The sequence below is a fragment of the Callorhinus ursinus genome, unplaced genomic scaffold (assembly GCF_003265705.2).
Source record: "Callorhinus ursinus isolate GAN/ISIS: 27379988/994484 unplaced genomic scaffold, GSC_fseal_2.0 scaffold79, whole genome shotgun sequence".
In the NCBI taxonomy this organism is placed as follows: Eukaryota; Metazoa; Chordata; class Mammalia; order Carnivora; family Otariidae; genus Callorhinus; species Callorhinus ursinus.
In genome coordinates, this window is record NW_027397141.1 from 833,194 (window position 1) to 859,446 (window position 26,253).

The 26,253-nt window shown below is 43.0% G+C and overlaps 1 protein-coding gene and 1 pseudogene across 4 annotated transcripts in view; one reads left to right on the forward strand and one right to left on the reverse strand.

Moving 5' to 3' along the window:
* The window catches only part of MYO16 (myosin XVI), a 593,786-nt gene that overhangs the window by 217,554 nt on the left and 349,979 nt on the right, over window positions 1-26,253 (forward strand). For all 4 annotated transcript variants that reach the window (XM_073887420.1, XM_073887418.1, XM_073887419.1 and 1 more), the window contains exons 5-6: window positions 11,241-11,349; window positions 18,106-18,230. In XM_073887420.1, coding sequence (XP_073743521.1) covers window positions 11,241-11,349; window positions 18,106-18,230 — 234 coding nt within the window. The remainder of the gene's footprint in view (window positions 1-11,240; window positions 11,350-18,105; window positions 18,231-26,253) is intronic.
* Window positions 25,027-25,518, reverse strand: LOC112826424 (large ribosomal subunit protein uL23 pseudogene; annotated as a pseudogene).

The window sequence follows — 26,253 nt, forward strand, 5'->3', positions numbered from 1 at the left end:
GGAAAAGGGAGGTTTCAAAAGGATTTTCATATGTTAAAGAAGACTCATATGAACATTTTCATATGTTAAAGAAGAAATACCAGAGGCCTTGCCATTGTCAAGGTTGCTTTTCCCTCTGGCAAGACATTAACACGAAGCTAGTTGGGAGCTTCCTGGAGGAACATTACACTCTGCCCACTTCCAAGTATCTGTCCATGGGCTGCAGGTTATAAGAACATTCAATTTTATCTAGATTTCCTTCTGGAAGCTAGGTTATTGATAGAAATGCTTTGTTCTTGTAGATTGCCAAGACATTTGTAAATGAGGGAGTCTCCTGTCTTGCAGGATTGTGATCTCTACAAGTTAACTATTTGTTTTTCCTTTCCTGAGCTTTAGGGCAGCCAAGGAGTGCCTGAGGAAGGTCACATAGATCCCATGGTGGGGGTGGGGGTGGGGGTTGTGGAGTGTCAGCTTCTGCTTTGTCCTCAGCTTGCCTTCTGTTCCCTCATCAAAGCGATAGTTTGATTAAGTGAAGATACAGAAAAAGCTCTCGGGAGTGAGAGGGGTCCAGACAGGGTTGCCACTGAGGGCTTTTAGGGATGGTCTTTTATTGAAAGCTAACCGGGGAACTTAAATCCTTTTAACATCTCCATTGATACCACCATAGAGCAAGGACTAGTGATAACACCCTCAATGGCTTACTATTTAGGGTCTGGTAATTTTCTTGGTCACAAGTAGCTGTTATAACAAGACCCCGCCTCTGACACCTAGTACAGGATGGTCTGGTTTGTTCCCTTATCTCGGGTTTCCTTTCGTCTCCTGAATTTTTTAATTTTGTGAGCCTGATCCAATGGTCCCCTACCTACCTCTCCCTACCTAGCCCCGCCTGTCCCTTACTCAGTAAGGTGTTAACATTAAGACAATTGGGAGCTTCCATGAGGAATGTCACGCACATCCCACCCTGGAGTGGGGGGGGGGGGGGATGGTTGGCAGGGTGTCATCTTGTACTTTGTCCTCAGCTTGCCTTCTGCTCCCTCATCATTTCCCCCCTGGAACAATTTTGACCCATAAATCTTTAAGGTTGTTGAAGGTGGAGGTCTCATCATCTGTAACGTCTTCCTGCTGGATAGGGGCGTGGGGATGTCCCTACCTATGGGTCAGATTGGTTAGTTGGGGAAAGTACAGCGGGGCTACAAAAGGGGGAGGCAGCGGAATCCAACACAGACAACACCGATGAACCTTCTAGAATAGAAAGGATCATGTGTCAGCTGGAGGCTATGGTACTGAAGGAGCCGTGGCACTAGGCAAGGAGACACAGGGAATAACAGTAAAATAAGGTTAATATAATGAGAAAGAGAAGTCAGAATAAAAGACCTCTGACAGTTGACCTTTGATAATTTTCCTCCAGTCCAGGAGTTTAAGGCAGTCACTAAAGGAAAGAGAGATCCTTTAAAGCGCCAATTTGAGTAGTCATGTCAGTTAGAAATCCAGAAGTATATTGGTGGTAATCTGGAATGTATACACAGCATTCTATTTTTATGATAGCTCAAGTTCTACCTTGTGAACAGTTAAGACATCGAATGCCTTTTTATTTTGTAGAACCGCTTCACGCATTTGTATTACTTTAGTATTTAATAGAGAAATGCTATTTTGATTGTCATTTAGGGCTTTGATCATGTACCTGTTAAGAGTTTCCATGTGCCCCAAAACATCCTCCAGTCTCAAAGAGGAAACAAAGATGGATGCTAGGTGGTCATACCAATGTAACACAAAACGTGTCCGCCCTTGTTTTAAATTTGGAAGGTTGGCTTTGTTGGTAGTGGCTTTAATAATGCGTCCATCTTTTTATATACACGTTCTGTCCATCTCCAGGTCTTACAGTTTTCTTCTCCAACATTGTTTAGTGATATGCAGTTGGATCATACAAATGTCCTTAGTTAAGTATTCTCTTATTTTAGACATTCTATACAAATTTTCATTACTTTTTCTGTGTTTACGATACTGTTGTTACATTGTTTCACCATCCTGGCAATACATGTTTCATGACATAAATAATTGTTTGTGTGCCATTTTTTTTCCCTTTAGGTTTGTATCTCTGTCATACAAGCTGATATTTAGAAAGCCAGAAAACCAGATAATTCTATGGGACTTTTTGGAAGCCTTGTCAGATTAGCCATGTCCTTCCCTTCAGCTCTTCCCTTCACATTTTTCTTCCCAATCACTTTGAACTCTTTTAGATGGTTCCTCTGGTTTTTATATCTATTTCGTGTTTAATAACTCTGTTTATGTCGCTACACGTTGACTTTTCATCTTTAGCCTGGAAGCTGGGGCTTGAGCTGGCGGTCCCACAATCCCAGGCGCCATCATATCTGCCCACTGCTCTGTGCCCATCAAACTTCTCTCATAAGTAGAAACGTGTCTAGACTTCTTTAGTATGGCTGTAAATGCTATCCACACCCATTCACTTGGAATTCTTCAATTACCCTTTCTTTCTGACATATTTTGTTTTCTTGACATGGTTTGTTACTTAGCAGGGCAACAGTGCAACGCCCAAGTATTTACATGCTCCCAAAGTAGTAATTATTGACCTCAGGGTGTTTACAGAGGGAGCTGTAAAAATGTGCTCCAATATAATTTCAACTGTTATAAAATTTTAAATGTTGTAATACAGGTTTTAAAATTTTTATTACCATAAAAATTCACAATCATTAAAATCTCAAAGTACATTTTAATTATAATAAGGGGCTTAATACATAGTTCTTAATGAATGAATGGATTCCCCAGTGGTATTGCCTCCTACATTATCTGCTAACAGTGCAGAGGCAGGAGGAAAGTTGCATGCTTTTAGTTTTCCCACTGTGCTTCAACGGTGCAAATCCATGGGAAAGTCTCTGCTCCAGACTAGAGATGAATGGATCTTCTGCCTCAGTTCCTTAAGCTTTCGTGATTGTCGGCAGGTGGAAGCTCAGCAGTTCTCTGGTTGGTCTGACTCAAGTACAAGAGAGATGGCCTGTGGCAGGAAGATGGGTTCTTCCTTCTCAGCCCCATTCACTAGTCATCGACTTGTCTAAAGTCTTACTCCTCACCTTTGACTATAGTATATTGGAGACTTGCCATGGATCCAAGAGAATGGTCATATGTTTTCATCTCCTTTCATAGTTTTGTCATTCACTGGGGTAATTCACTCTGCTGGTGCACACTCTACCTGACACCCTCTCCCCCTGACTGCCACAGGGCTTTCAACTGGGATGCCTCAGCTAAGCCTTGGAGAAAGAGGTGGCGATTCAATGTCTTGGGGTTTTGAGGGGTTTTTTTGTTTGTTAGTTTTGTTTTTTTAAGATTTTATTTGAGAGAGAGCAGGTGTGCATGCACAGACAGCGGGGAGGGGCAGAGGGAGAGGAAGAAGCAGGCTCCCTGCCCAGCAGGGAGCCCGACATGAGGCTCAACCCCAGGATGCTGGGATCATGACCTTGACCAGCTGAGCCACTCAGGTGCCCCAAGGGGTTTTGAGGTTTAACATTTTCTTCACTTGTTCCTTTTGGTGGCATGAGTATTTCAGAATGAGAGGGGTTGCCTTCTGAATGTACCTTATAAAATAGCATTTCTGCCAATTGCCCAATTCAACAGTAATAACAAGTGTAAAACGATGCAGCGTACAGATTTTAGGTCGTTCCAAGAACACGAGCCTTTGTCTTCCCTGATTGCATTTGGTGGCCCTTTGGGTCAGTACCTATTACTCTTTTTGTTCAGTGATTTTAGGTTTCATTTTTGGGGGGAGTCTTATGGTTTTGATTGTCTTTTTATAAAAGCAGTTTGCTGTCTTTGTTCTAATTTGTTTGAAGCTTTAGCAGTTCTTTTGGAGATTGTCCTTGAAGACAGGGCAGAATTGTCATAAAGTTTTCTTTTCATTCTCAAATAATTGGTTGTAAGCAGTAGTGAAGGGTCTATAGTGTTTTCCTGGGTCACTGGATGGAAGACAGACTTTCAAAAAAACTAAGTAGCAAATTACCTGGAAATAAATGAATTGGACAGATTTTTGGGAGATCTCTTTCAGAAGTGCCTATAAGTTTCTACTTAATCTTTCATAAAAGTATTTTGTTACATGTGGGTTCTTTTTAAGGAACAGATTTACAAAGAGTTCCCTTATACATCTCAGAGCACACTGCATTTTTGTCAATAGCAGGATAATACAGGGCATTCTGGTATTTTTTTTTCCTGGTTTGCATTAGATGCTGCGCTTGAAACTTTTAACATTGTTGGACCCGCGTATTCTGGGCATGACATTTTAAACATTTCTTGCCTTTGACTGAAATTATTTTGCTTCTTCATTGCTGGTTTTGTCAAATATATTGTCTGGTAACAGTGACGGGAAGAAGGGAAGCAATCAAACCAAATCTACCATCCTCAGCACTTCAAGGAACTTAGGCTGAACTTCCCTGCCTCTCTCTCTTTCTAGCCGGCTCATTCTGCGCATGCCTTTTGGAACTTGAATTCAGGACCCAGCTAACAACTGTGTGCAGAGAAGGATGGGTGATTTAATAGAGTCTAGCTCAGGGTCGTCTTTGCAAAGACCGTATTTAATAAGATATTCTTTCTTTTCCAATTACTTTTATTACTGGAGCTAGAGTTTATTGAGTGCCCACTGTATGTCAGCACTGTGCTGGGCACCGCGTAGGCTTACACTGAGGCGAACTGTTGTCTCCATCCACTTTGCAAACTGAGGGGCAGAATTAGGTGTATCGCCCTTGGTCACAAAACTGGAGAGCAACAGCCCGGCACTCGGCGTGGCTTCTCTGGCGCCAGGCCTCATTTCGTTGTGCCAAGAGACCTTCCCTTCCCCTTTCCTGCTTCCTGTCAGCTCTAAGTCAAACACCCTTGACTGTCGTGTCCATGTTTTGCAGCTCCCTGAGTTCTGATGTCCCACTTTCCATTTCTGAACAGTGTTGCCAAATTTACCCCCTCAATGAATGCAAGATACTGGAAATACACAATTAAACTTTTATGGACTTCTATTTCAGAAGCCCCATGTAGACTTCTTGTTCTTATCTAAATATGTGTTTCTTTCTTTTGAATGTGCATTTCTTGTAGGATAGCAACTTTTATTGTTTAGTTAATAGGAGACTCTATGAATAGTTCAGCAGTGAACATTGTCACGCTTCCCAAACACAGTATTTTTGGTCAAATGAATTCAAAAAATTTGGAGACAGTCTTTAGCCTGTTGGGGTCTGGAGGACATGGGCGCTGGAAGCCTTAAGAAAGAGGTGAGGTGATCCCTCTGATCCCACAGTACAATTCCCAGTATCCTTAAACTAAAAGCTTGCAGAATACTATTAGCATGTGTTCTGACCTAAAATAATTGCTTGTGCATTATACATTAGTTTGGGACAACCTTCATTTTTTTCCTGCTAGCACATAATGCAAGATTTTCTACAGAAAGAAGAGAAACCATCTGCAATTCAAAAGCACAAAACATCCGCTCCCAGAATTTTCTATTTTCCCTACCATGTTAGATGCCAACATTTTTATATTTAAGTGGGATATTTTGTGGCAGGCTATTTGAGGACTGTGTAAATATTCTATTCCTCATCAAAGTTTCCTTCAAACTTCCGCCTTTCCAGCATCCAGGAACATAGTGTTAGCATCCCTTGGTGATTCTCATCTGAATCAGTTACAGCTAGAGCGAATGCCAGATTCTAACCTTGTCATTCCTCCTGCATGTATTGGTTGGTATTCTGTTGTAAGGAAGAGCCTTTTCTTCTCCCCTCTATTCAGGTATTCATGTGTTTCTTGATATCAGCCTGCACTCATGGGTTCCTAGCTGTAGTTCTGCTGTGCAGAAACCCGGCACACCTCACCTCTGCCAGTGATCAAGGTTAATGTCATCCGTGATGGGACCAAGAGACATCATGTGCGCGTCTGATAGGATACAATGGGATGAACGTGCCATTCCCTCCCTCTGTGCTTTGCCTGCCAAAAACCTCCTTGTAAGGACATATGAGAGAAGGCCCTGAAAAGACAGAGGGACTGTTCCAAATTGGAGGGAATTAAAAAGAAAGGGTACCTACATGCCCAGGGGGATCATGGATTACCTCCTGAGCCAGGGGAAATAGCTATCACCGATACAATTGGAAAAATTAATGAAATTTGGGTATGCATGGTGGTTTCAATAAGAGTGTTTAGTGATGCTGAATTTTCTGATGCAACAACTTTCATGCATGAGAATTACCCTTATTCTTATGAAATACATACTAAAATATTACGGGTAAAGGGACATGATTCTTGTGATTCACTTTTAAGAGATTCAGAAGAGGCGCCTGGGTGGCTCGGTCAGTTAAGCAGCTGACTCTAGGTTTTGGTTCAGGTCATGATCTCAAGGTCGTGGAATCGAGCCCTTCGTCAGGCTCCACGCTCAGCTCAGAGTCTACTTGGGATTCTCTCTCTCCCTCCCCCTCTGCCCCTCCCCCTGCTCTTGCTCATGCTTGTGCGCCCTCTCTCCCTGTCTCTCTCTCAAATAAAATCAAACTTTAAAAAGAAGAGATTCAGGAAAAATAGAGAGTGCAAAAAATAGGGGCAAAGTATAAATTGGCAAATTTGGGTAAAGGGCAAAGTATTAAGTTTCTTAGGATTGCTATAATAAAGTACCACAAACTAAAGGGCTTAAAGCAACAGAAATTTATTGTCTCATCGTTCTGGAGGCCAGGAGTCTGAACAAGGTGTCAGCAGGGCCACAGGGCTCTGCAGCCTCTAGAAGAGTCTCCTTCCTTATCTCGTCCAGGTCCTCGGGCCACCTGGTATTCCTCTGTTGGTGGCTGCATGGCTACCTCTGTCTTCACGTGGCCACCCTCCCGCCGCGTGTGTGGCCCAGGGCTCCTCATCTTAACTTTCCTAATTACATCTGCACTCATCCTGTTTCCAAATAAGGAAACATTCACAGCTACTAGGGATCAGGACTTCAGTGTTTCCTTTTTTCTGGGGGGGGGGGGCGGAATGCAGTTCAACCCCTAACTGGAGCTCTTTGTACTGCTCTTGCAACTTTAACGGAACTTGAAATTATATCAGAATAGAGTTACCAGAAAGTGTTAGCCTGTAAAAAGTGGCATTTGCTTATTAAGATGCCATCGGCTGCCTCTCATTAAAATTCCAGTATTAATGTGTTAGAGAATTATTATGAATGAAAGCCTTGGCAGGTATATTCACTGACAACAAATTTTTACATGAAGCAACCAATACAAGGTTTATTTACAGGAAAGGTGCACTTATGGGTTCATATGTCATCTAATAGGCAGTAAATAAGTTTCCTATCTGGCGGGTGGGGGGGGTGATATATTTGAGTTCTGTTTCCAATACCAAGGAACATAGGTTAGGACAGGCTGGAGTTTGGGTGGCCTTCCTTAGAGAAAATGTGCTCGGGGCTCCCCGTAGAAACTGTGCAGTCCTCAACCGAAGGAAGTATTTGAGGAGTGGGATTTTGCGTAGATAACATTGATTACTTTCATTTCCCTGATGAAAACCAATCACGACGTGATTGATTGTCTTGAGGCCAAACTGAAGGACTTGCCTCAAGAGTTGTATTGCGCAAGGAAAAGATGTTTTGGTTGAGTTGTTCTCGCTAATGCCAGTTTTTCTTAATGCGCAACTTCTTCTTTGAGTAAGACAAAGAATAATGATGACTGTCAGTGTAAGAAATTTGACATCTGGTGATCAGGTGTAGGAATGTAGAACTAGGAAGGTGTTTTGCACGCATACACACCTGTGCACGCACACACACTCCTCCCAGGGCTTAGTGTGCTCACGGGCGCTGGATATAAACGGGAAACTATGTGTGCCTACCATTTATTCTCACTCACTATCCTTTTTACACAGCCAGTTCCTAAGCCATCTGCTTTTATAAAGTACAACATTAGTTATTATAAAATACTGTTTAAGCTTTGGAAAACATGTCCTGATGGCTTAGACAGTTGTTCTTTTCAATAGAGTAGGTGCGACCTTGGATATGCTTTGTCCTGCGTTTGAAAATCTAGCCTAAAGCCCTCACCTCATCCTGCTTCTCAGGCCCTTGAACGAAACAGTGGTGTGCGCCGTGGAATGCACACACCGACACGTGGGGAAATTAAAGTTTATGTTTGCTGTTGGTGCCCACGTTCTGTACTAAAAATAGTGAGCCCTGCATCCACAGAAACACTGTAGTTAATATGTGGCACAGTTCAGGAGCACTTTGCCCCGGCTTTGATACTCAGCACTGAAAAACCATTTAGTGGACTCTTAGCATCCGTGGAATGAAATTTGAAATGTGAAAAGAATTTTATTTTTAAAAAAACGTATTTAAGAATATCATGTCTGGAAGAGAAAAAGTATTTTAGAATACATATATGTTTTCAAATTTCATATTAAAAAGGGACAATGTCAAGGGGATATTTTTATTGAATGTTTTATTGGCTCTCACTTTGTAACTTCGAGAAAATTCATTTTATGTTACTGAGTGGCTCAAAGTATTTAAAAAAATAAGTACTGGCACAGTACGTTATGAATGTTACTCATTCCCAACCCCGTGGGCCGTTTCCTTTCTGTACGCTGGAAATTAGACCATCCTGATGGTATGAAGGCAGGTCTCTGACATTTTGAGAAGTCTTTCCAAGTCCTCAGCCCCTCAGTTCCGGTGGGATTTGTTAACAACTAAAATTCATACTAACACTTGAGCCAGTCACACTAAGAATGATAACCAGTCATGAATCTTATCAATGGTGGTTTTTTCCATTTTTGTTTTCTTAATAGATGTACAATTTCAGAAGTATAATTCCAGATATATAGCTTCTGAGGGGGTCCTTGAAGACCAGTGTTCTTCCCGCACGCAGTTCAGCTTGTTCAGGGGCCTCTCCCAAGACCAGACGGTCAGGGTGGAGGTGGTCCAGCACCAGGACACCCACAGGTGGGGTGCTCTCACCCTGTCCAGTGAGGAAAGAAAGAAGAGAGGGAGAAGAAGGGGAGAGGGAGATGGAGGGAGGGAAGGAGGAATGGAGGGAGGCAGGGAGGGAGGAAGGAAGGAAAGGAAAGGAATATTCACGAATATCCATGTGAAGGAGCAAAGTCAGGAAATGTAAGTATGCATACAGTGGTTTTGTAATTTTATTTGTGCACCCTTAAAAATAAAAGGGAATTTAGTTAAAAATTATGAAAATTATATTTCTCTGCTTTAATTTTTAATAATTAGTCTAAGTTCAGTTTTTGCCTTTTTGGTTTGTTTGTTTTTTTTTTCTCCCAGTAAACCTTTTTTAGTTCCCAACATGGGCCAGGCACCATAGCTGGGGCGGGTGGGGGCTACTGTAAGGGGAGATAAGCTGTGATCTTTTGGTGCGGGAAGTTTCTCACCCCCAGGGAAGACTAACTTCTGTAGGGGGAGAACACCTGGGAATTGAGCAGCGCAGACTGGTGAGTGATGAATGGGTTGGAATCGCAGTGAATGAGCCCAGCTAAAATACTGAGCTGCAGGTGTCAGCTTGAGACATGCTTTGTAAGAGCCTCATTACTTCTTACAGAGTAGAAAGAGTTCTCTCCAGGTGCACCATCCCCCTCAGCACCGAGTTGCCCTCCTATTTCTTTTTGTTGTTATTGATAATACCTGACTCTTAGTTATATTCACTGTTGCCTTGTATCCAGATGTTTGGCAGAGATAAGATTCTAGCCGGACGTTTATGCATTGGGGAAAAAAGAGAATGACTTGATTGACTTCCGCTCATGAGTACGGAAATGGACAATGACACCCTACGGTTCTCTCTTTAACAATTGGTACTTGAGTAGCTATGCAAAATCTTACCCTCCTGGTTGGACACTAAAGGAGAGGACTCATTAGCAAAGTCTGCTTAACAATACTGCCTCAAGTGATTTCCTTTCAAACTCTGAATACCTAAAAAAATTAAATGCACAAAGAAGATCCTTTGAAGTCTTAAGGACCTTAAACTTACACGTTTCCTTAGCTAAGTGAGAATCTGCATTATAGAACTTAATTTGTTCAAATACAGCAGTATCTTTGTATAATTATAGAAAATCGAATGTGCTGCACTCTGGGTGGTGAGGTGAGCGGCATAGTTCTTTGCAGGGCAGATAGCAAGATACAGAAGATTTTGCCACTTGGATCTACTTTCAGTTTTGTCTTCACAGGATATTTAGAGCAGTCCTATGGAAATGCTGTGTGCAGTCCGTAAGGTATAGGAAAGCTGTTTGTTTAATACAGGTATAGAATAACAGAAGGCAAAATCCCCCGTTTTAGTGTATAAGATTATGAATGTCACACACCTTTTCATGAAACCTTAGGGATTCGGAGAGTATATAAACTTCAGTAACATTGCAGCACAGAATTGTATTCAGTAAAGAGAATAGGGGAAGACTTTCATTGTCTTGACCTGAGTTCAGTGACTCGTGATTGGGAGGTGAACGGGGAGTCTTGGTCAATGGGTACGTTTTTATGCCATGCCCTTGGAGAAGAGATGCAAACCATGCCTGATAAATATTATGGGACTCATTAAAGATTTATGTGAGCAAATTTTTTTCCCAAAGGGAAAATACATCTGTCATTGTATTTAAGCGGGAATGGGCGGCGGGGTGGGGCATGCACCCTCAGAGGTGCTTGATGAAGGGTGCTTCATCAAGGAGGAAGCTAAACAATGTGTCATGGCCATATTTAATGTACTTCATCCATTACAGATTGTGCTTTTTTCAGAAAATAGTTTCTGGAAAGAGGGGAAAAAAAAAAAAAAGACAAACAGCCAGAAGCCATTAGTCCATGCCTTTATTCAAACATAGTAGTGTGAGAATAGCTCTCAAATGACTTTCTGCGGAAGAGGTGCTTGAAGAGCTTATAGGATAGTTTGGGGAAGATGGGTCGAAGTTCATAGAAGAGTTCTCCATGGAGACTCTCCGAAGGCATGGGGAGTTTCTACTGTGTTAGAAACAAGACACAGAGGTGCGGTTGGCTCCTCAGTCATGGGCTGGATATTTGGGGTTTAGCGAGAGGGGTGGAGAGAAGTGGTCAGTGCTAAGGTCTTGCAAAGGTCAATTGAACGTTTTTAGCCTATTGGAGTTTCTCACGAAATAATTATTGCATTTGTCTTGCGACGTAATTACAGTTTCCTACAGGATTCTCCAGGGTTGTATCTAGTACAGACTTTTCTGGACCTGTTTCTCCGCTAACACAGAAGTGAAAGTTTTGATCTGCTTTCTTTGCTAACAGTATACATCATTTTTTGTTTGTTCTTTTTCATTTACAGGCTGGAGCCAACGTCCTTCTCCAGGATGTTAATGGAAATATCCCGTTGGATTATGCTGTAGAGGGGACAGAATCCAGTTCTATCCTGTTGACTTATCTGGATGAAAATGGTAGGCGGATGCTTTGAAAAACTGTACAAAGATTTAAAGACAGCATGGTAGAATTACAAGTGCATACTTATTTTTTAGGCATGCTTACATGATTGCAGATGGATGTGCTTTCCCTAGATTGGATAACGTGAAGTCTGTCTTTTTCTATAACATTTCATTGTTCCCACCACGGTGCATTGTTGATTCAGTCAATGCCGTTTTGCAGGGCAGCAGAAATCGAGAGGCTAGAAATGAAGGAACATTTTAACAAGCATCTGAAGTCCGTAATCAGTGGCACTGGGTTTGTAATTATAATCTATTCTCCACTGGGAGGGCAAGGGAAGTGAACCCGCACAACTGAATTTTGAGTTGATGAGAGCCAGGTCATCTGAAGTGTGTTGTCCTTGCAAGAAGAACACGCCCGTAAGTAAGTGAGGGCTTAAGTCAAGGGCAAGCTGCACAGCATCCCAGCACCCACTCTTGGTGACACTTGGAAACACCAGTGTTGGAAGCAGGCTCCTGGGTCACAGTGCTAGCCTGAAGAGATGCGCCCCAGCTCCCAGCTATATCTCCTGACAAAGAGTGTTTAATTGCACAGACTAAACATATAATTTCATGAGTAAGTTCAGCACTGGCAAAGTGGGAGGTATCTGCAGTCCTGAGCCCAACATGGTATTAAGCTGAAGAAGTCTGCCACTTTTTTTTCCTTTCCGTTTAGGTATACATAACAACAGAGAAACTCCAATCCCTTCAAGTATGATCTTTTGTCAGACAAAAAGTTTAAAAATTTTAAGAGCCACACAGCGCTTCTGACTCTGGCCTTCTTGCTTCTAAGAAAAGCTCTCACATCTGCCTCTTTGTTCCCTGCACTCTTTGCCTCCTCCAGATCCTTTGTATCAGAAGGTTTATTCTGAGGATGGCTTAGAATAATAATAATTAGTACTTAACAGCCACCGAGTTCTTAAAAAAAATTATCTCATTAATTCTGAAAGCGGGGTGAGTACCATTATCTTCATTAGGGACAATGTGAGCCGTGCTGTCCTACCGAAGGTCACAGAGTCTCCAGGCTGGGGTGACAGAGACAGCGTGGGGGAAGGCGTGTGGCTCCCTACTCTTCTCCTCACTCCATGTACCTGCCCCTTACGTGAGGGTCACACTCAGATCTTTTATCCTCTTGTCAGCGGTGACTCCTTGGGGACAGATTCCATCACTTCTAAGGGGAGGGAAGCCTGACGTCATGCACATCCCCGGCTGCAAAATTCATTGTTTGGACCTTTGCAAAACTTGGACTGGAGGTGCCCACTTCTGAGTTTGCACGCGGAACTCAGTTGTGTAGTATTAGCTGACTGAATTCTATTTAACACCTTTCTGCTCTTCTTCTTCTGAGTTTCTTGTAGCCACAGTGGTAAATATTTCTCTTTGAAAATTAAAATCAAGTATCTTTATTTGCAAAAGAACTCACCTGACTGATAAACCTTTTCAACTCATCCAAGGATTTTGTTTGATAAGAAATTTTAGTATTTGCAAAAGCAGTATTATCTACCCTCTATAAAGAAAAATAAGTGTATTCCTTTGGGAGGTTGATTTAATTTTTTTATTTTTCATTTTTGTAGAGAGAGCTCGAGCAGGGGTGGGGGAATCAAAGGGAGAGAGAGAGAGAGAGAGAGAGAGAGAGAGAGAGAGAGAGAGAGAATCCCCAAGCAGACACCCCGCTGAGCACAGAGCCCTGACAGAGGGCTCGATCCCACAGCCCCGGAACCACGACCCCAGCTGAAAACAAGAGCCAGATGCCAACCAGCTGAGTCAGCCGGGCGCCCCATGAGGTTGATTTTCAATGTGATTAAGGGAGAAGAAAGAGGGGGAGGCATTGACTCTGAATGGTTAGGAGAAAATCTGTCATGACGCTGGCTGTCACAATCAGTTTGTTAACATGCATGTTTGCTGGAACAAATTCAATTTAGTATCTCCTCAGTTTTTAATTCTGTTTTTCATTTGTCCCTGCCTCCCACCCATCTGCCCCTCCCTCGGGTCATTCAGTCTGCTCCCCGTTCCTGCCGGGGTCCCTCCTCCGTGTCTGTATCAGCTGCCACGCTTGCCGGGAATACTGTCTCATTCGATTTATTCTCCGGCCCCCTCGTCGGTGTGCTTTTAGAGTTATCCGCTATGACAGTGTGGGCTGATAGCCTCAGAAATTTCTAATATCCCACGACAAGATTGTCATTACTATTTGGCTCTCGGTGTTTCCGCACTGCATTCTTAATAGCTGGGTGGTTGCAAGTCCTTGAATTTTCTGTGCGCTTCCTACAGTTTCCACACCGAGTACTTATCACGCTGTCCCATCAGGATGCATGTGGCAGGAGGCAGGTGAGGTCGGGAGCAAGCTGATTATGTGGAAAATCGCCGGTCACAAGTTCTAATTGTACTGTCGCCGCCGACACACACTGTCCATCCCGGCACAGCAGTTAACCTCAGCTCACCGCCTGAGCTCCCCAGAGCGCCGACTGAGCGCACGATGCATCTTGGCTCTGCCGCGCGAGGGGAACCCACTGGCTTTCGCAGAAAGCAATGGATTTATAAAATGATCCCGCAAGGGAAGAAAGCGCCACAGGGGGAGCACAGGGTGGTCCGGGACGGATGCACAGCTCGGGGAAGAATATCTGCTTTCCACTCTGCTCCCTGTGTTTCATCACCCAGCTCCCTCTCTTCCTTCCATGGACATCCATCCTTTTAGAAGAAGTCGATCCCATTTATTCTCCTGAGCTCCTGGTCTCCTCTACTGCGCCCACTGAAGTTCAGCTTCTTCCGCTGCTGGAAATGTCCCTGCAGGGATGGCCATTGCCTCCTTGGCTGTCTGTGGGCGGATCACCCTTCTGTTCTGTGCTCACTCGTCTCCCTGTGCCCCCCATCCCACTGTTCTGTGCGACCTCGTTCACCTGCAAGGATCGTTTGTACTCTTCTCCGTTCTCTTTGAGCTTTCACTTAGTCTCCTTTGGAGACTTGCACATGCAGGCGCCAAAATATGGACGACTGCCAGAGCTATTGTCTTTGTGTATCTTCTTCCAGCCCACTGCATGCTATTTCGGGCTTATCTCACCCCATTCCTTGTGTGGTGACCACCTGCCTGCCCCCAGGAATACTCCTGCAGCTTAGATATCTCTGAAGACCTTCTGCTCTGCGATGTGCAATTTTTAATAAAGTTAAGGTATCAGACTATTTGAAATGACACGCCCAACGTGGAAATTACCATTCTCCTCGTGTGCCTTATTCATATTCTGTTGTACCCTTTAGCCAGGAATCCGACCATCTGAATGTCACTTCTCTTTTCTAAATCTCTCACATTGAATTGTCACCAAATTTCATAGATTCTGCTTCCCTGACATCCCTCTGCTCTGTCCCCATCCCTCACTGATTGTGCGGTTGCTGCCTTAGTTAAAACCCTGGGTTGTCTATTTTTGGAACAGCCTCGGAAACTGGCTCAGCCCGCCGAATCTTCACAAGACTCCCAGATTCATCAGTGCACAGTGCCCTCGTGTATTTCTTCTGCATAATAAAGTCCATTCAAAATGCTGTCCCTGCGCCACTGTCTTGGGAATCACTCACTGTTAGTGTGGCAGTGTGTTCCATGGTGCCTGGGACAGTCCCACTTGATGCTTCTGGTCAGGATCGAGGGGAAGCGATCGGGGGCAGGGCTGAAACGCCCTTTTGTCTTGAACATGTTTATTTTTCTTTGCTAGAACCAGCTTCCTTTTGTTGCCTGCCCAGAGCAGGCTTCAATTGTTGGATTTAGCAAGCTTAGGAAGCTTCCTATGGAGACAAAACGTAGAGTTGGGACTTCTAGGAGCTGAGAGAGCGCCGTGCCTCCGTCAAGGGGCCGGTCGCGTGGGCGCGGTGGTACAGTATTACCTGAGCTAGCAGCGCCGAGTCCCCACCCCCCCCAGCCCCCCCAGGGAAGAAGGGGTAATGGAGAAGAGGAAACATGGAACTGTTACAAAAACAATGTTATCATAAGAGGGACAGTTAGGGAGATTAGTTACCATAGGGTTTGGACTGACTTGAGGTGTTACTGCGATTTCAGTTCTGCACATGCACCTCCTGATGGTATCAAATGTAATCAGGCAATAGTAATTAGTAGCATGTGGGATCACTTGTGAATTTCAGGCGAATGAGGTTTTTCTTATTTCCTAAATGAAAAAAAATTACCAGATTCCTGTCAAAATGATAAATCTAATCAGGACTTCTATTAATGGTTTTCAGAAACCAGGATGAAAATAAAACTTCATTTCTTCGGGGGAAAAAAAAAAAAGACAGGCTTGGCCAATTGCCCATTACAAAATAGTCTTATTATGCCCATAGTAAGTCTTGGCTGTTTTTCTCCTGGAGCAGCTTAATAAGTTTGCTTGACCAAGAAAAGAAGGGATTTCTGTTTTGTTGGCTTACTGAAAACAGACTTACGCTTTTTTCCTGAACATATAATGAAAATCTGAAATCACATTTTACTTGGTATCATATTTGGTTCAAAATTAAGTTTTAAAATAATAAGATACAAGGTCATAATATTCCCCTCTGATTCCTTCACAACAATGGCTAAAATAGATTGCTTTCTCATGACACATCGTAAGTGAGCTGAAATGAGTGATCTCTAATGTGTTTTTAATTTGTCTTTTATCTTTGAGCCCTGTTCTTCTATCATTCAGTTTTAACCATGTGTTTAAGTAATTCTGTGAAAGATACATACCACTCCCATAAACACTGCCACATTATAAAAGTTAGAATAATGTAACCATCAGATTCTTCTGCTGCTTCCAACTGTGCAAAATTGAACACTGACATTTGAGAAATAATATTTTCCAAAATTAACTCACATGTTCAATTCCATCATCCTAAAAATAAGAAGAGAGTGATAGTTTTAGTTGGTTCTTAACAAACCTCAAAGCAACTCTTAGGGGAAATCTGTTCGTTCTTCCAACATGGCATGTGGAGATTCCAAAGCTGGTCATTGGTGCCCCTTCATGTCTCTACTAACATGGGTTTACTTTGGACAGAGTATTTGAAACAGCCCACATTATTCAAATAGTGCATTTGGCTTTATTTTGTTTGCTTCTTGCCTGCCTCTTTATGACAAGAGGCATAATGAATGTCATGTAAGCCCTGAAGCGGGGAAGCTGAGTACGAATGAGAGCTCCCATCTATTGAGTGCTGGCCACAAGCCAAACATGGGGCGGGGTGCTTTCTGTGTTGTTTGTAACTCATCCTCATAACAACTAGTGAAACAAACATTATCAGTCCCATTTTGCAGCTGGAGAAAGTGAGGCCAAGGATAAGTTACCTTCTCCCATTGGCACTAGAAATAGGTACAAGACGCAGCACTAAAACCCAGGCAGGCTGACCCCTGAGGCCATGCTCTGATGTTCAGCCAGGCTCCGGGAGAGAGTTGTGCCCCAAGGCAGAGGTGCTGGGCTCTGAGGGGAAAATGAGGGCAGATATGCAACAGGCTGGATGCTCTCTGCCCCATGGACAGATCCTAGAAATAGTGTCTGTAGCTTCTTCGCTCCTTTGGGATATATATTATTATCGGAGTGAGTGCAGATGTGGGAGATCCGACAGGTTAACTTCCTTTCCCAGAGTTGCCCCGGAGGAGGTCAGCCACAGACTGGCATGACCAGGGGAACTGCTCCTGATGGCCTTGGTGCTCTGGTCCCCTGCATCCTGCCCACCCCCACATTTGCTGCAAGGACTCAGTCAGATGGGAGAGGGAGAGAGTGCTGGTTCATAGCAGCCACTGGGTGAGAGGCAGATGTTAATGGTCACTATAATCATCATCATCATGATCATGATTACTTTCCCTGACAATAAGGTGGATTATTTCCCCTTAGTAAACACCTGTTATGTCCAGGAACCAAAGCTGGGAACGGCATGCGTAAATGTGAAGGTATGAGCTACCGCAGAGATTCACGACCGTGAAAGCTCAGGTTAAAATGAAGGCCGTGAAGACGAATGGACGGGCGGTGAGCAGACCTGAGTTCTCCATGGCCGCATACCCCACTCCTCAGTCAAGTTGGACAGCCAGTTCTTCACTCCGCTTTAGTTGATTCCTCTTTATTAACACAAAGAGTCATGAAATGCTTGATTGGAGAATCTCTTTAAATGTGTTTTGAAAGCTTTTGAGATAGGTGGGAACGTTGTGAAACTAGCACAGGGAGATTCCATATACGCTTCACCCAGTTTTCCCACATCACCAATCTACACGGCCTCACTATGTTGATCCAAGCTACGGAGTTAGCGTGGGTACAATACTATTCACCAAACTATAGATTTATTCAGATTTTTCCAATTTTCCCACCATAGGCAGTTTTCTGTTCCAGGATACCACATTGCTTTTGGAAGCAACTCTTTTGGCCAGGAAATGATAGAGAACAAAAACTATATTTTATAACTCACTTCAGTTCAATTCAAACTGTTTAAAATACTTTGGGCAGTGTCCATTGATGATTTATATACTAAACCAGAGATGCAGTGAGAGCCTGCCATGGATGGATAAGGCATCATATCGCATCTTTGGGATATAATAAGAGGAAAATTACTGAAGACTGTATTCTAGCTGAAAATAGAATGCATGCCGAGAAAAACAATTATACGGACTCTGAGTGAGAATTCAAAGTGGAAGAGGGGCTTCAAAGAGGAACGCGTTGAAAGAACAGTAAGATAAAGCTAAGGGTTGATCCCCAAGCGGCTGAGAAGCATCTCTGCCTTCTGATTGAAAGGCTGTTTTCCTCCTAGGAGTGGATCTGACCTCACTGCGCCAGATGAAGCTTCAGAGACCATTGAGCATGCTAACGGATGTCAAGCACTTCTTATCAGATGGTGGAAATGTCGATGAGAAAAATGATGAAGGGGTAACTCTGGTAAGTTTATGTAACTGACTCCAAAATATTGCTTAAATAGAGAATTCCAGTTGATTTCTACTGCATAGAATTGGGTACAATTAACTTGTAAAAATGTCTTTTTTTTCTGATCGTAAAAGTACTACATATTTATTGTAAAAATCTTGGAAACACCTAAGTATGCAAAAGGAAACTAGAAATCATGTGTGTCACCGCTCAGAGAAAACCAGGGGTTCTAGGATGATATATTTTCTTCAGGACTTCTTCCATGTATGTTTAAAAATTGAGAATAATTTTTATGCATTACTTTGTCAGTGTGATATCTGAACTGGAATTTATAGGATAATGTTTTCATTTTAATTTAAGAAAAACAATTTATGGGTTACTCTGGTGAATGAATTTCGAAATCCAAGCAAAATCATGTCATTACTTTTTTTATAGCTATCAGGCACAGTTGCAGTGATGTAAAAACAGTACCATTAAATTGGATTAATTCTAATATAAGCATAATGTCTAATCATGAAAATAAGAAACATTTGGACTATTGACCCATAAAATGTACTTGAACTGGGCATGCTGGTGTTAAAGTTAATTGCTGTGGAACTAAATGTGTTGAAGCTCAGGGAAGAAAATTGAGAGAAATTAAACCAGCAGACGGGACTATGATGCTTGAAGCATGGGGTGCATAGAAGTGTCAGTTTCTACCACGGAAAAAATAAGATGTGAGGTTGAATACAGTGATGAGAGAAGTGACTTGTCTAAATGGATAAAAGTGGTGTGAGACCTGATTCAATTTTAGACTTATTAAATGCAAATCAAGCACTTTGAGACCTCTAGAATGCCCTTCCTAGATACTGATTTTGGACTTTGGAATATAAATTTCAAAAGACTATCAAAAAAACTTAATGCCAAGTTATGAGCAAAGAAAACAAAGTATGTTTAGAATTTATTGAAAAATCACACATTCAAATGGAAAAATATTCTAATTACTCTATTGAGGAGCTATTAATTAACCACCTCCTGTGAACAAAATAATAATGAACAAAACCACAAAAATCCTTTTTTTGTGGGCTCACATTTCATTGGGGAAGGTACATAATATGCAATATAAATGAGCTAAATATATAGCATATTAATAATGATAAATGCAAAGGAGAAAATAATAAAACAAGACAGGGAGGTGCTGAGTGTGTTGTTGACATTTTGGAGGCACACAGGTAAGGTCCCACTGACCAGGAATTTTGAGTAATGATCTGAGAGAGGTCTGCACACACCACAGGTGTGCACAGGAGCATTTCAGGCTGAACAGTGCTGGACGTAAAGGCCCTGCAGCAGGGGTGGGTGTGTTGTGATTTAGAAACTGCACAAGGGCCTGTGAGGCTAAGCAGAGTAAAGGAAAGGAGGGACGTAGCTGGCCCAGATCCCACAGGGTCTGCACATCTGTGTGAGGATGTAGTTACTCTAGTGTGACGGGAACACGTTGGAGGGCTCTAAAGAGAGTGAGACATGGTCCTGCTTCAGTTCTAAAAGCATCACTCGCTCTGACTGCTGTGTTAAGGATGGACTGTCAAAGGGCAGGGCTGACGCTGAGAGTTCGGGTAAGAGGCTTTTCCAGTAACCCAGAGGTTGGTGGTGTGGCTCAGACAAAGCTGCAGGAAGCTGAGGGGGTAGGAAGTGGCTAACTTCCGTCTGCATGGAAAGAAGATCCATTGGAACTTCCTGATGGCCAAGTGATGGGAGAGAAAGGGTGACTGCAGAATGACTCCAAGTATTTTTTGCTTGAACAACTGGAATGATGGAGTTGACATCAAATGGGACAATGAAGGTGGAGGACAAAACGAGCTGAGAGCAGGGACAGTGTGGGAAGCATAGAGCTACAACTGCCTCTGAGCCATCTTCACGGAGATGCTGAGTTTGTGGTTGGATACTGGAGTCTGGAAGTCAGGAGCTGTCTGGGCTGCAGACTCACTTTTGGGAATACTAGCATGTACATGACATTGAAAGCCTTGACCTTGGATGAAATCACAGATTTGATACAGAAGGGAAGAGAATTTGGGACCGAGCCATGGAACTTAGGAAGAAGAGAAAGATCCAGAAATGAGACTGGCACAAGGTAGGAGGAAAACCAAAAGAATGAGATGTCGCAGGAGGCAAGGAAAGGAAGTACGATGAGGAGGAGGAGCGGGAGGAAGCCGAGGACTATCAGATACCGCTGGGAGATCAAGTGCCTGGAGATGGTGAATTGGCCGTTGGACTCAGTAACGTGGAGGTCGTTGGTCTTCTCAGCGAGGACGGTTTCCCTGGAGTGGGAGGCTCAAAATCCACACTGGAGTGGGTAACGGTTCTTTGAACACATGAAATGCACTAATGTCCAGCCTAGAAACCCAATAGACCTTTGCTTCTCTGTTTGGCAAAAGACATTACAGCTTTATATTTCTTTTAAAAAAGATCCCCACTAAATAAAAAAATAGCATGAGTGTTTCAAATACCGCTGAACAAAAGGACCCACCTACTTCATTAGCGAAGCTGTGGAAAGAATCAATACAGAGCCATAAATTGCTATCGTGTTCAACCATCTTCAGTGTTGACATTCTTTGTGATTTGTTTCTATTGAGCATTGAGCATAAACATTGCAAATAATTGTGTAATAACTAAATGATCATCTCTGAGCTTTTTATGAGGGAAGTAACAGTGACTGGGAGGCTAGGAAGTTGTTCCTGGAAGATGGCTCTCAGCATTTAGCAAGTGGCGGTTTCCGTGGATTCTTACATCTGAATTGGTTAGTCTGTCATGTTAATGACTGCCACCACCCTGAGCTGGCCTCCAAATTGTGCGCATTCTGGTCTCTTGTAGGTGGGAACAGTGGAAGACACTCTTCCACAGATTTCTGTATCCTGAGTTGGGATGCCAGTTGTGGTTTAAAATTAGGCATCATTTCCCACGCTTAAATTGTGCAAAAAAGATAAAGCTGTCAACAAAAGGCTCAGTGCCGCTACACTTCTAGTATGTTGCCTTTTTCTCCTCTGTTAGAATATGCAGTAGAGTAACCAAACATAATGTAGCTCTTTGAAAAAGACCTCTTGGTTTACACAGATATTCTTCTTAGAAGAAAACAAAGCCTCAAAAAAGGATACAATTCCAAAAAAAAAAAAAAAAGCTGTTACAGAGCATATGGAAATGCGTTCCTGAGTTCGAGCTCGTAGATGCTCTTTGAAAATATGAACTGTAATGACTTTCAGATCCATTATGAAGACGCTGGTTCTTTACTCTTCTGTCACAGAATTTGATATATAACATCTGGCCTTGGGACTCATTTACTTGGTTTGTTGGAAAATAATTATTCATGAGATGCAAACATCAAGCAATTTTATTTTTGTCTCCCTTTGTTATTTCAGTATGTCTGGTTCATCCCTTACTTCTGAATGAAGACTTAGCCAGTGTCATCAGCTTTCTGGCCATTTTTAGGGAATAGCGCCTTTATGGTTACCTTATATCAGAACACATAGCCTCAGTTTAGAGATTGGAATGTCTGGTCCTATATAACCATGAAAAGTCTCAGCTTACATGAAGTCAGGGTTCACTGATCTTTTTTATGCCATATTACCCTCTAAATCTTGGGGGTAGCTGTGGATTCCTTGTCAGAATTGTGTTCTTAATGTATTAAAAATTGTGCCTAGAATTACAAAGAAACCCAGTTATATGGAAACATCATAATCCTAATATTAAAATTAAATTTGTGATTTGTAATGCATGTGCTTCTTTATGAAGGCGCTGAGTAATGGATGTACTCATTACCATGATGTTAGAGTAGAGTTGAATATGAGGGATATTTGGAGCTACCTGCTGTGACCACAATGTGATAGGAGCATATTTCTTTCGATGATAGCATTGTAGGTGTGTAGCCTAGGTTCACCATTGAAGAATTTGCTAAATTTCATTTTGGGTTAGAAAAAAAAAATAAAACTAACCATTTTCCCATTTCCAAGTTTGCAAATCCCCTGAATCTCTCCCTAGATCCTGCAGGGGCTGGTGGGCTCAGGTGTTGAGGACCCTGATCTCAGTGAAATCTTGAACCTGCTGCTCGCATAGTGTTGTGTCAGACCAGGGCGTCCATGGGAGGGAGGGTGGCTGTGCTCATCTGCTTCCCCTCCTGCCACTGCCTCTTCTTCCGTGTCACTGAAGTGGAGAGAGAGGATGGGAGGAGACAGATGGGCAGGAGGAGACACATTGGGACCTGGAAGGCTTTGACTTGACTTTCCTTGAGAGGATGTTCTACTCTCCGGGCAAGAAGCTGACCCCTTCCCTTGTGAGGATGTGGGGGTTCTTCAGATACCACCTCCTCACCCCCATCACTGGGAATCTCCAGAGGGTCCTTCATGCCTGCCTCCACTCTGGGGAACCAGGGGTACCCCAGCCTGTCTCTGCTGAACCATGCTTGCTCCTCAGGCATCCCCCTGAAACAGAACTGAAAACGAAAATGGCTTGTCCCCGGAAAATCCTCCCCGTGTTTGTCTTTGCCCCTGCGAACTCATGAGCGGATGCCAGTGTATCTGTGACTCCCCTTCACTGCCCACGAAAGCAGAGAGCCAGCCTGTCTCTTGCCCTTTACTTCTAGTCAGGAATCAAAACCAGTAATAGTGTCTCCACCAAACCCCCGAGGACACAGAGCTTCTGTTGGTGGCCACTGAAGCCAAGCTCTCCTGACTTGAATTAGGGAGGAATCCAGGCCCCACCACCACACAAAAATTTCCCACATGTGCAGTCTCCCTTTATCTCTCATTTGGAGCTATTATGCCCTCAGTCTAGACGTAGAGGTCACAAGTAATCTAGGCTGGGACACCTGGCTGGCTCAGTCAATAGAGCGTGAGACTCTTGATCTTGGGGTTATGAGTTCAAGCCCCACATTGGGTGTGAGTATAGAGATAAAACATTAATAAAAGGTAATTTAGGCAGTTTTTGGACAACTATTTTCAAATGTCCATATTTGGTCTCACTTTGAGATGTGATACGTATTAGCTTCCTACCCAGTCAAAACTGTGGCAGGAAAAATCCTCTGTTAATATTCTGGTAGAAAACTAGAATTGGAGAAAATTCACAGTTATTGGTTCAAAATCTGGGCTAATTCCGGTAGGTGTTTGAATAGCTATTCCTCGAGATTGATTTTCATTTACTCCTAAAATAATTTTCATCTAAATTTGACATTAACCTCAGAGTGACCTGCCAGCCTTAGAGTGGCAGGGATCACAGACCTTAAATAAGACCACATTCCTTGGGAGGATACTTTAAAATTCACACACAGGTTCTTTTTAAAAATGAGATTCACAAATAGAAGACTGAGTAAGTGACTTAACAATGAACCCCAGTTTCCATGTTACACAAAAGAAAGGAGTTAATTCTGGGTGGAGAAAGCCCTTCCAATATCCAAATAGGGAGAGAAAGCACAAAGGGAAATACTGAGATCATTGACCATGACAAAAATTAAAACGAACATTTGTGCATTAAATAATGAGCAAAATTAAGAGGCAGATAATAAATGAGGAATAATATTTGCAGCAAGTCTTCCAAAGTGTTAGTAGTTTTAAAAAACACAGCAGTCATAGAAACGAATGAAAAAGATCACCATCTCTTGGTAGAGAAACAAATAATAGAGTCAATACACAAAAGAAAATACAACTACCCTCCTAATATATTAGAAGAGACCAATTTTTAGGAATTCAGTACGTTGAACTTACTTATAGTCATTTTAGAAATACGTAATAGTGAAGACTAGAAGGCTAAGGGTCTGTGAGGGAGAGTCCCTCCACGCACCACTGGATGAGGTGTCAGTTGCACAAACACTGCCAAACTCAGTGTGTGTAAATACATTGAAAAAATGTTCATTATTTTAGAATCACAATTCTATTTCTGGGAATGTTTCAGGAGGAAATAATCAGAGAGACAAATAATAGTGATTATCGACAAAGCGATCTTCTGTAAAATCAGAAATACGACAAACGCATAAGAGCCCAATAATGAGGAATTGGGTCAGGTGGATGGTAATGCTCCACAGGATTGTGCACCATGCTCTCCCGAAGAACAGCCAGTTAGAAGAGCACCATGGTGAAGAGGTGGGACAGTCCTCAGGCTGAGTTCCATCGTTCCATGGATGGGGCTTTTGTTGGTTTATCATTCTCTCTGTCTTGACCCCAGCCTTGCACACCACCTGTGTGAGGAAGAGGCTGTTCAGAGATGATCGCGCTACTGCAGACTCCTAGCTGGGGTCCGAGACTCTTGTGGGTCTTCATATCTGAAAGATGCAGGACCTGGTGACGGTTTTGATCAGTATGAGGAGGCTGCACACCCTGTTTAACACACGCGGCTTGCGCCTCCATGGGTGTTGGGTCGGGGGGAGCCTGAAACAAGTGTGTAAATGGTGGGCATCTTCCAGAGACCAATGTTCTAATACAAGATAAGGATATTGGGGAAGGGGTGGTTTATAGGAAGAAGGAAAATTCCGTTTTTAAATCAATAAATTATGGGACGACGCAAGGATCGTTAGGAGCACTAATAAATTGTGGTTTTTACCCTGGTGGCCTGGCTGACGCGGGTGTCCACTCCTGTATGCTGTTTCAGAGAGTCAGTGCTGGATAATGCAGAAGAACGTGGCTTCAGCCCCCAGGGGCCAGGCTCCTCTGGGCCGGTTGCCTAAATTAACTCATCCCCAACTCTTGCCTCTGCAACATTAGGACAATGATCATTGCATCACAGGCCATACAGACTAGAAGGAATAATTGATAACTTTTTTTTTTTTGGTGAAGAAATTTATCTTTAGATTTAGCCAGCTGGACTCAGTTTAGATGATTCCAATTTTGTTGACAACATCCAGAGCATCATAGTCAAGAGCCAGTCGAACATATGCCTTCTTCTCTGCATCAGGCCTGATCAAGGTGTTGACCTTGGCCACATCAATGTCGTAGAGCTTCTACACAGCCTGTTTGACCTGGTGCTTATTGGCCTTGACATCCACAATGAACACAAGTGTGTTGTTGTCTTCTGTTTTCTTCATGGCTGACTCAGTAGTCAGGGGGAGCTTGATGATGGCATAGTGATCAAGCTCGTTTCTCCTGGGGGCGCTCTTTCAAGGATATTTGGGCTGCCTCCACAGATGCAGTGTCTTGGGTCGTCGGAATGTAGGTGACGTGTGGATCTTCTTTTTTTTGTGACTGTGGACGCCTTTCAGCACTGCTTTCCTGGCCTTCAAAGACTTTGCTTTGGCTTCGGCTTTGGGAGGGGCAGGGGCTTCCTTCTTAGCTTTCGGCACCATCTTCGTAAAAGGGCATAATTGATCACTTTTATGGGCAGCGTTTGTGAAGCGGCTCTGAAACCTTGTCCTGCGTTGTAACTGGATAGGTGACGTCCAACCTGCCATGATTTTCCGGGACTGTCCTTTTGCAATCGTCCTTCCAAGAAGCTGCTGCTAATCGTTTACAGAAAGAGTAGCTGCCTCCGTGTTTCTCCTAAGACCCCATAAAATGGCAGGAAAGGAGTATTCTAAGACACCATGGGGATAAACACTTTCACATTTTGGCACCTGACATCTTCCAGCAATTGTCAGGACAAGGGAGGGGTATAACTTCCATTTCAGAAAATAGACATCTTTTAAGCTCTAACTTAGTGATGAGAACGGTCTCCTGGGGGCTCTGAAGGCTTGCTTACGGATTCCGAAGTTGATTGCCAGTAACATCAAGGTAGAGCCTCGGAGCTCTTAATATCTTACTATGATGAATTTTTAAAATTCTGTTATCTCTTGTAAGGAATGGAAATACTCAAAGTCAGGGGTTTTTGCCTTTGTTTTGAGATTGCCTAGGATTAAATTTGTCTGCCTCCAGAGATGTCACTGGGAACTCATGCTTTGGATAGCTTTTCTACCAAGTGAGCCAAGACTTTCCTTTTAGTCTTTTCCTTGAGAGCAGTGCCTGAGATGGCAGGGCAGGAACTGGGCTGAGTTTGAAATGGGAGAGCCCGATTTTTGCCTCATGGAAAGCAAATCTACTCATTAAGGAGT